The 12,768-nt window shown below is 56.2% G+C and overlaps 1 protein-coding gene across 1 annotated transcript; it reads left to right on the forward strand.

Moving 5' to 3' along the window:
* Positions 1–756: 756 nt before the first annotated feature.
* On the forward strand, positions 757–12,587 carry LOC133339686 (mucin-2-like; the record flags this gene model as incomplete). The annotated part of the gene is made up of 5 exons (XM_061547841.1): positions 757–1,728; positions 1,886–2,266; positions 2,462–2,662; positions 2,711–3,566; positions 3,913–12,587. Coding segments are annotated over exons 1-5 (11,085 nt in total), but the record flags the coding sequence as incomplete, so codon positions are not given.
* Positions 12,588–12,768: the final 181 nt, after the last annotated feature.

Consider the following 12,768-nt stretch of genomic DNA (forward strand, 5'->3'; position numbering starts at 1 on the left):
CACAGACTCAACACTGAGACCCACAGACTCAGCACAGAGACCCACAGACTCAGCACTGAGACCCATAGACTCAGCACTGAGACCCACAGACTCAGCACAGAGACCCACAGACTCAACACTGAGACCCACAGACTCAGCACAGAGACCCACAGACTCAGCACTGAGACCCATAGACTCAGCACTGCCACAGACTCAGCACAGAGACCCATAGACTCAGCACTGAGACCCACAGACTCAGCACTGAGACCCACAGACTCAACACTGAGACCCACAGACTCAGCACAGAGACCCACAGACTCAGCACAGAGACCCACAGACTCAACACTGAGACCCACAGACTCAGCACAGAGACCCACAGACTCAACACTGAGACCCACAGACTCAGCACTGAGACCCACAGACTCAGCACTGAGACCCACAGACTCAGCACTGAGACCCACAGACTCAGCACAGAGACCCACAGACTCAGCACTGAGACCCACAGACTCAACACTGAGACCCACAGACTCAGCACTGAGACCCACAGACTCAGCACTGAGACCCACAGACTCAACACTGAGACCCACAGACTCAACACTGAGACCCACAGACTCAGCACTGAGACCCACAGACTCAACACTGAGACCCACAGACTCAACCTATAGAGACCCCACAGAGACCCCCACAGAGACCCCCACAGAGACCCCCACAGAGACACACACATCGACCCTCACCCCCCCGCTTCTCTAGGTGGGCGAGAGAGGCCTGGTTGAGTGCATGGAGCTCATCCTCCTGGGCCTTCGCGCCTGCGCTCAGATGGGCACCTCAACAACAACAACCACAACAACCACAACAACCTCCTGGTCAAGCGACGGCGCCACGGCCACGGCCACCATCATCGCCCTGTGCCGAGCCCTGGCTTGCCTGGCGCCGCAGGAAGACCGCGAGTTGGTGCGCGCCAGCCACCTCACCGCCTTCCTGTGCGCTCCCTCGGCCGACGCCCTGCCAGCGCTGGAGTGCCTCTTCTCATCATCATCGTCATCATCGTCACCGGTAGCATCGGTAGCTCCTTCACCGACACCGACGTTGTCAACGGCGCTACCGACGCCGTCAAAGGCACCACCGCCACCACTACCGATTTCAACGGCACCACCGACATCGTCAACGGCACTACCGCCATCGTCAACGGCACTACCGCCATCATCAACGGCACTACCGCCATCATCAACGGCACTACCGCCATCGTCAACGGCACTACCGCCATCATCAACGGCACTACCGCCATCATCAACGGCACTACCGCCATCATCAACGGCACTACCGCCATCGTCAACGGCACTACCGCCATCATCAACGGCACTACCGCCATCATCAACGGCACTACCGCCATCATCAACGGCACTACCGCCATCGTCAACGGCACTACCGCCATCATCAACGGCACTACCGCCATCATCAACGGCACTACCCGCCATCATCAACGGCACTACCGCCATCGTCAACGCACTACCGCCATCATCAACGGGCACTACCGCCATCATCAACGGCACTACCGCCATCGTCAACGGCACTACCGCCATCATCAACGGCACTACCGCCATCATCAACGGCACTACCGCCATCGTCAACGGCATTACCGCCATCATCAACGGCACTACCGCCATCGTCAACGGCACTACCGCCATCATCAACGGCACTACCGCCATCGTCAACGGCACTACCGCCATCGTCAACGGCACTACCGCCATCGTCAACGGCACTACCACCACCACCGGCACCACCAGCACCACCACCAGCACCACCATCATCGACTTCCTGCAACTACCGAAGACTAAAACAGGCCTCACTTGCAGCCCCACCCCCTCGCCCCGCCTCGGCCAATCGGGCGGCGGCGTGCAATCCTCAGGCTCCGCCCCCTCGCCCCGCCTCGGCCAATCGGGCGGCGGCGTGCAATCCTCAGGCTCCGCCCCCTCGCCCCGCCTCGGCCAATCGGGCGGCGGCGTGCAATCCCCAGGCTCCGCCCCCTTCGCCCCGCCTCGGCCAATCGGGCGGCGGCGTGCAATCCTCAGGCTCCGCCCCCTCGCCCCCCTCGGCCAATCGGGCGGCGGCGTGCAATCCTCAGGCTCCGCCCCCTTGCCCCGCCTCGGCCAATCGGGCGGCGGCGTGCAATCCCCAGGCTCCGCCCCCTTTCCAGCTGGCCAATCACCCTCTGGCGGCCACGCCCCCTAAGCTGGAGGCCCTCTGCCCGCCATTGTCACTGGGTTCCGGCTCGCTCGTCACGACCCCGGTAACCACGACGACCACCCCGCCGGTAACCACGACGACGACCACCCCGGCGACGCCGACCAATCGGCCGCCGTCCCTTGGAGCGGCCCAACCTCGGCAGCTCCCCTCGCAAGCCCCGCCCACCCTCGTCGAAGCCCCGCCCACCCTCGTCGAAGCCCCGCCCACCCCGACCGAAGCCCCGCCCACCGCCCCTCAGGACACGCCCCTCTCTACCGAAGCCCCTCCCCCCGTGACCCCCGCAACCCCCGCGACCCCGGTGACCCCGGTGTCAATCCCCAACTCGCTGCGCACGGAGCTGCTGCTGCGCCTCAAGTCGCGGTGGCCTTTCCAGATGGACCCCGAGTTCTGGAGTCCCGCGCTGCTGCGGCGCAACTGCTCGCGGCTCCTCGGCATTGCCGCCGGCGACGCCGAAACGGAGCACCAGCTCCACCACCAGCACCACCAGCAGCAGCAGCAGCAGCAGCGCGACCGCGCGGAGAAAACCGCCCCTCCGTCGTTCTTCTGCGGCGTCCGCCTCCTCACCGCCGGCACCGGCAATGCCGCCGACGACGACGACGACGGCCACATCTCGTGGCGCCAGCTCGTGGGGGGACGTCTCAACGGTGGCGGTGGCGGCGGTGGCCGCGCCGGCAAGAAGGGGCCGGTCGGTTCGGCCCGCCGACTCAACGGCACTCCCGGCGAGCCTCCGTTGCCACCCACTTTGCCGCCCGCTTTGCCGGGCACGCCGGGGCCCGCCGGTTGTGCCGACGGGCAGCCCAAGAAGAGGAAGAGGGGGCGGCCGCGGCTAGACGAGCGCGGCCCCGGTAACGCCGGTGCCGGTGCAGCCGCCGCGCCGGTTTTGGCGAAGGCAAAGTGCGCGGTGTGCGGCCGCAGCTTTGACCGCCGCTGCCCGGTGTGCGGGCCCAAGCAGCGGCTGCGGAGGGCGGTGGATGTTGCCGGCGCCGGTGGCGGCGTCGGCGGTAACAACGGCGTGGCGGCGGTGCCAGGGGTGGTGGTGGTGCCGGGGGTGGTGGTGCCAGGGGCGGTGACGAGGGCGGTGCCGGGAGGCGAGTCGAGGGGCCTGGACAGGAAGGAGAGGGAGCAGGAGAATGAAGAGAGAAAAGAAAGGAAGGAGGAGAGGGAGGAGGACAGGAAGGAGGACAGGAAGGACAGGAAGGAGGAGAGGAATGAAGAGAAGAAGGAAAGGAAGGAGGAGAGGGAGGAGGACAGGAAGGACAGGAAGGAAGAGAGGAATGAAGAGACGAAGGAGGAGGGGTCGGTTTGCGTTGGCGGCACGGTTGAGGTCTCTCCCGGCAGCGTCGGTCGGCAGCCACAAGCTGGAGGAGCTGGAGGAGGAGGTGGAGGAGGAGGTGGAGGAGGTGGAGCAGGAGGTGGGAGAGAAATATCAGAGGACAACAACGACAACAACAACAACAACAACGACAACAACTCTAGGGTTACCGGACAAGCCGGGCACCGGGTCGGAGCCACGGCCGAATCGGCCGTTGCCGGCGACTCGCTCGCCCAGCCGGACGCCCCGGGGGTGAGACGCGGTGCCGGCACTACCACTACCACTGCCACCGCCACTACCACCGCCACCTGCCGCCACCACCGGGGCTACGACCGCGAGGGGGGTCCTGGATCCGCCGGACGGTGTGGCGGTGCCAGCCGGGATACGAGGTGCGACGGAGGGACGCGGCCGAGGGAGGCCGGCCGGTGGAGACGACTCTGAGGCCTTGGCCACCACAGCGGCAGTGGCCACCACAGCGGCGGCCACGGTGGCCACAGGGACGCTGTCCGATGGCTTGTCCCACGGCGGTGGAGACGCGGAGACAACTGGTGACGTGGAGACACGGAGAGGCGTGGGGATGCCGGGAAACGCGAAGACACGGGGAGACGTGGAGACACGGGAAGACGTGGGAATGCCGGGAGATGTGGAGACACGGGAAGACACGGCGACACGGGGAGACGTGGAGACACGGGGAGACGTGGGGATGCCGGGAGACGCGAAGACACGGGGAGACGTGGAGACACGGGAAGACGTGGGAATGCCGGGAGATGTGGAGACACGGGAAGACACGGCGACACGGGGAGACGTGGAGACACGGGGAGACATGGGGATGCCGGGAGACGCGGAGACACGGGAAGACGCGGAGACACGGGGAGACGTCATGGTGACAAGATCGGACGTGGGGACACGGGGAGACATGGGGATGCCGGGAGATGTGGAGACACGGAGAGATGAGGACACACGGGGAGACGTGGAGACAAAATCAGACGCGGAGACGCCTGGTGACGTGGAGACACGGGGACACGTGGGTATGCTGGGAGATGTGGAGACACGGGAAGACGCGGAGACACGGGAAGACGCGGAGACACGGGGAGACGTGGTGACACGGGGAGACGTGGAGACACGGGGAGACGTGGGGATACCAGGAGATGTGGAGACACGGAGAGGCGCGGAGACACGGGGAGACGTGGAGACACGGGGAGACACGAAGACACAGGGAGACGTGGGGACACGGGGAGACACGGAGACACAAGGAGATGCGGACACACGGGGAGATGAGGACACACGGGGACACGTGGAGACACGGGGAGATGTGAAGACACGGGGAGACACGAAGACACGGGGACACGTCGCGGAGACAAGACCAGACGCGGGGACACGGGGAGACGCCGCTGGAGGGAAGGGCGACGCTCCGGGCGGCGCCGAGAGCACGGAGGCGGGGAGCGCGCCGAGCTCCGGGCAGACGGGGGGATCGGAGATCTCACCGGTGGAGAGCACAGCCGTCGTCGCTGGGAGCACGAACCGCGCTGGGGACGGGAGCACGCGGCTCGGAGCTGCCGGTGAGAGCACGGAGAGTAGGCTGGAGAGTAGAGAGAGTACGCTGTGGAGTACGGAGAGTAGGCTGCAGAGTACGGAGATTAGGCTGGAGTGTACGGAGAGTAGGCTGGAGAGTACGGAGAGTAGGCTGGAGAGTACGGAGAGTAGGCTGCAGAGTACGGAGAGTACGCTACAGAGTAGAGAGAGTAGTCTACAGAGTAGAGAGAGTCGTCTGCGGAGTACGGAGAGTACACTGCAGAGTAGAGAGAGTACACTGCAGAGTAGAGAGAGTAGTCTACAGAGTAGAGAGAGTAGTCTACAGAGTACGGAGAGTACTCTGCAGAGTAGAGAGAGTAGTCTGCGGAGTAGAGAGGACGTGGGACAGAGGAGAGTGGAGGAGAGTGTGGGGGAGAGTGCAACGATGATGATGATGGGGGGGGAGAGTTGGGAAGGGTGTAAGAAGGGTGCCGTGTCACCATCACCGATGACATCAGCGACGACATCAAAGACGACATCGCTGTCAACATCAGCAGCATCGCTGTCAACATCGCTACCAACATCAACATCGATAACAACACCACCACCATCAACATCGCTACCAACACCACCACCACCATCAACATCGCTACCAACACCACCACCACCATCAACATCGCTACCAACACCACCACCACCATCAACATCGCTACCAACACCACCATCAACATCACTACCAACACCACCACCATCAACATCGCTACCAACACCATCATCAACATCGCTACCAACACCACCACCACCATCAACATCGCTACCAACACCACCACCATCAACACAGCTACCAACACCACCATCAACATCACTACCACCACCACCATCAACATCGCTACCAACACCATCAACATCGCTACCACCACCACCATCAACATCGCTACCAACACCACCATCAACATCACTACCACCACCACCATCAACATCACTACCACCACCATCAACATCGCTACCAACACCATCAACATCGCTACCAACACCACCATCAACATTGCTACCAATACCACCACCATCAACATCGCTACCAACACCACCACCATCAACATCACTACCACCACCATCAACATCGCTACCAACACCACCACCATCAACATCACTACCACCACCATCAACATCGCTACCAACACCATCAACATCAACATCGCTACCAACACCACCACCATCAACAGCACTACCACCACCATCAACATCGCTACCAACACCACCACCATCAACATTGCTACCAACACCACCACCATCAACATCACTACCACCACCATCAACATCGCTACCAACACCATCAACATCGCTACCACCACCACCATCAACATCACTACCAACACCACCATCAACATCACTACCACCACCATCAACATCGCTACCAACACCACCACCATCAACATCGCTACCAACACCACCACCATCAACATTGCTACCAACACCACCACCATCAACATCACTACCACCACCATCAACATCGCTACCAACACCATCAACATCGCTACCAACACCACCATCAACATTGCTACCAACACCACCACCAACATCGCTACCAACACCATCAACATCGCTACCAACACCACCATCAACATCGCTACCAACACCATCAACATCGCTACCAACACCACCATCAACATCGCTACCACCACCACCATCAACATCGCTACCACCATCAACATCGCTACCAACACCACCACCATCAACATCGCTACCAAGACCACCACCATCAACATCGCTACCAACACCACCACCATCAACATCACTACCAACACTACCACCACCATCAACATCGCTACCAACACCACCACCATCAACATCGTTACCAACACCACCACCATCAACATCGCTACCAACACCACCACCACCATCAACATCACTACCATCAACATTGCTACCAACACGACCACCATCATCAACACCACCACCATTAACATCGCTACCAACACGACCACCATCATCAACACCACCACCATTAACATCGCTACCACCACCATCAACATCGCTACCAACACCACCACCATCAACATCGCTACCAACACCACCACCATCAACATCGCTACCACCACCACCATCAACATCGCTACCAACACCACCATCAACATTACTACCAACACCACCACCATCACTACCAACACCACCACCATCAACATTACTACCACCACCATCAACATCGCTACCAACACCACCACCATCAACATCACTACCAACACCATCAACATCGCTACCAACAACACCACCATCAACATTACTACCAACACCACCACCATCACTACCAACACCAACACCACCATCAACATTACTACCAACACCACCACCATCACTACCAACACCAACACCACCATCAACATCACTACCAACACCACCACCATCAACATCGCTACCAACACCACCACCAACATCGCTAACACGACCACCATCAACATCGCTACCAACACCACCACCAACATCGCTAACAACACCACCATCAACATCGCTACCAACACCACCAACACCACCAACATCGCTACCAACTCCACCACCATCAACATCGCTAACAACACCACCATCAACATCGCTACCACCACCATCAACATCAACATCACTACCAACACCACCACCATCAACATCGCTACTAACACCATCAACATCGCTAACAACACCACCACCAACATCGCTACCAACACCACCACCATCAACATCGCTACCACCACCATCAACACAGCTACCAACACCACCACCACCATCAACATCGCTACCAACACCACCACCAACATCGCTACCAACACCACCACCATCAACATCGCTACCAACACCATCATCAACATCGCTACCAACACCACCATCAACATCGCTACCAACACCACCACCATCAACATCGCTACCAACACCACCACCATCAACACAGCTACCAACACCACCACCACCATCAACATCGCTACCAACACCACCACCATCAACATCGCTACCAACACCACCACCATCAACATCGCTACCAACACCACCACCATCAACATCACTACCAACACCACCACCATCAACATCGCTACCAAGACCACCACCATCAACATCGCTACCAACACCACCACCATCAATATCGCTACCAACACCATCATCAACATCGCTACCAACACCATCAACATCGCTACCACCACCACCATCAACATTGCTACCAACACCACCACCACCATCAACATCGCTACCAACACCACCACCATCAACATTGCTACCAACACCACCATCAACATCGCTATCAACACCATCATCAACATCGCTACCACCACCACCATCAACATTGTTACCACCACCATCATCAACATCGCTACCAACACCACCACCACCATCAACATCGCTACCAACACCATCATCAACATCGCTACCAACACCACCACCACCATCAACATCGCTACCAACACCACCACCATCAACATCGCTACCAACACCACCATCAACATTGCTACCAACACCACCACCATCAACATCGCTACCAACACCATCATCAACATCGCTACCAACACCACCACCATCAACATCGCTACCAACACCACCACCACCATCAACATCGCTACCAACACCACCATCATCATCGCTACCAACACCACCACCACCAACATCACTACCAACACCACCACCACCATCAACATCGCTACCAACACCATCATCAACATCGCTACCAACACCACCACCACCAACATCACTACCAACACCACCACCATCAACATTGCTACCAACACCACCACCACCATCAACATCACTACCAACAACACCATCAACATCGCTACCAACACCACCACCATCAACATCACTACCAACACCACCAACATCAACATCGCTACCAACACTACCACCACCATCAACATCGCTACCAACACCACCACCATCAACATCACTACCAACACTACCACCACCATCAACATCGCTACCAACACCACCATCAACATCGCTACCAACACCACCACCATCAACATCGCTACCAACACCACCACCACCATCAACATCACTACCATCAACATTGCTACCAACACCACCACCATCATCAACACCACCACCATCAACATCGCTACCAACACGACCACCATCATCAACACCACCACCATTAACATCGCTACCACCACCATCAACATCGCTACCAACACCACCACCACCATCAACATCACTACCATCAACATTGCTACCAACACCACCACCATCATCAACACCACCACCATCAACATCGCTACCAACACGACCACCATCATCAACAACACCACCATCAACATCGCTACCAACACCACCACCATCAACATCACTACCAACACCACCACCATCAACATCGCTACTAACACCACCACCATCAACATCGCTACCACCACCACCATCAACATCACTACCAACACCACCATCAACATCGCTACCAACACCATCAACATCGCTACCAACACCACCACCACCATCAACATCGCTACCAACACCACCACCATCAACATCACTACCAACACCACCACCATCAACATCACTACCAACACCACCATCAACATCGCTACCAACACCACCACCATCAACATCGCTACCAACACCACCACCATCAACATCGCTACCACCACCACCATCAACATCACTACCAACACCACCACCATCAACATCGCTACCAACACCACCATCAACATCGCTACCAACACCACCACCATCAACATCGCTACCACCACCACCATCAACATCGCTACCAACACCACCACCATCAACATCGCTACCACCACCACCATCAACATCACTACCAACACCACCACCATCAACATCGCTACCAACACCACCATCAACATCGCTACCAACACCACCATCAACATCGCTACCAACATCTCCACCAACACCATCAACATCACTACCAACATCACCACCATCAACATCACTACCAACATCACCACCATCAACATCACTACCAACACCACCACCACCAACATCGCTACCAACACCACCATCAACATCAACATCGCTACCAACACCACCATCAACATCGCTACCAACACCACCATCAACATCAACATCGCTATCAACATCACCACCATCAACATCGCTACCAACACCACCATCAACATCACTACCAACACCACCATCAACATCAACATCGCTATCAACATCACCACCATCAACATCGCTACCACCACCACCACCATCAACATCACTACCAACACCACCACCACCACCAACATCGCTACCAACACCACCACCATCAACATCGCTACCAACACCACCACCATCAACATCGCTATCAACATCACCACCATCAACATCGCTACCAACACCACCACCATCACAATCAACATCGCTACCAATACCACCACCACTATCAACATCGCTACCAACACCACCACCATCAACATCGCTACCAACACCACCACCATCAACATCGCTACCAACACCACCACCATCAACATCGGTACCAACACCACCACCACTAACATCGCTACCAACACCACCACCATCAACATCGTTACCAACACCACCACCATCAACATCGCTGCCAACACCACCACCATCAACATCGCTACCAACACCACCACCATCAACATCGTTACCAATACCACCACCATCAACATCGCTGCCAACACCACCACCATCAACATCGCTACCAACACCACCATCAACATCGCTACCAACACCACCACCATCAACATCGCTACCAACACCACCACCATCAACATCGCTACCAACACCACCACCATCAACATCGCTACCACCACCATCAACATCACTACCAACATCATCATCAACATCGCTACCACCACCACCATCAACATCGCTACCAACACCACCATCAACATCGCTACCACCACCATCAACATTGCTACCAACACCACCATCATCAACATCGCCAACACCACCACTACCACCATCAACATCACTACCAGCACCACCACCATCAACATCACTACCATCAACATCACTACCATCAACACCACCACCACCATCGCTACCAACACCACCATCAACATCGCTACCAACACCACCATCAACATCGCTACCAACACGACCACCATCATCAACACCACCACCATTAACATCGCTACCACCACCATCAACATCGCTACCAACACCACCACCATCAACATCACTACCAACACCACCACCATCAACATCGCTACTAACACCATCAACATCGCTACCAACACCACCACCATCAACATCACTACCAACACCACCACCATTAACATCGCTACCACCACCATCAACATCGCTACCAACACCACCACCATCAACATCACTACCAACACCACCACCATTAACATCGCTACCACCACCATCAACATCGCTACCAACACCACCACCATCAACATCACTACCAACACCACCACCATCAACATCGCTACTAACACCACCACCATCAACATCGCTACCACCACCACCATCAACATCACTACCAACACCACCATCAACATCGCTACCAACACCACCATCAACATCGCTACCAACACCACCACCACCAACATCACTACCAACACCACCATCAACATCGCTACCAACACCACCACCATCAACATCACTACCAACACCACCACCATCAACATCACTACCAACACCACCACCATCAACATCACTACCAACACCACCACCATCAACATCACTACCAACACCACCACCATCAACATCACTACCAACACCACCACTATCAACATCACTACCAACACCACCATCAACATCGCTACCAACAACACCATCAACATCGCTACCAACACCACCACCATCAACATCACTACCAACACCACCACCATCAACATCACTACCAACACCACCACTATCAACATCACTACCAACACCACCATCAACATCGCTACCAACACCACCACCATCAACATCGCTACCAACACCACCACCATCAACATCGCTACCACCACCACCATCAACATCACTACCAACACCACCACCATCAACATCGCTACCAACACCACCATCAACATCGCTACCAACATCGCCACCAACACCATCAACATCACTACCAACATCACCACCATCAACATCACTACCAACATCACCACCATCAACATCACTACCAACACCACCATCAACATCAACATCACTACCAACACCACCACCACCAACATCGCTACCAACACCACCATCAACATCAACATCGCTACCAACACCACCATCAACATCGCTACCAACACCACCATCAACATCAACATCGCTATCAACATCACCACCATCAACATCGCTACCAACACCACCATCAACATCACTACCAACACCACCATCAACATCAACATCGCTATCAACATCACCACCATCAACATCGCTACCACCACCACCACCATCAACATCACTACCAACACCACCACCACCACCAACATCGCTACCAACACCACCACCATCAACATCGCTACCAGCACCACCACCATCAACATCGCTATCAACATCACCACCATCAACATCGCTACCAACACCACCACCATCACAATCAACATCGCTACCAATACCACCACCACAATCAACATCGCTACAACACCACCACCACTATCAACATCGCTACCAACACCACCACCATCAACATCGCTACCAACACACCACCATCAACATCGCTACCAACACACCACCATCAACATCGGTACCAACACCACCACCATCAACATCGCTGCCAACACCACCACCATCAACATCGCTACCAACACCAACCACCATCAACATCGTTACCAACACCACCAACCATCAACATCGCTGCCAACAACCACCACCATCAA

Source organism: Lethenteron reissneri, unplaced genomic scaffold (assembly GCF_015708825.2).
Source record: "Lethenteron reissneri isolate LAM-NWPU_2019-01 unplaced genomic scaffold, ASM1570882v1 scaffold_204, whole genome shotgun sequence".
Taxonomy (NCBI): domain Eukaryota; kingdom Metazoa; phylum Chordata; class Hyperoartia; order Petromyzontiformes; family Petromyzontidae; genus Lethenteron; species Lethenteron reissneri.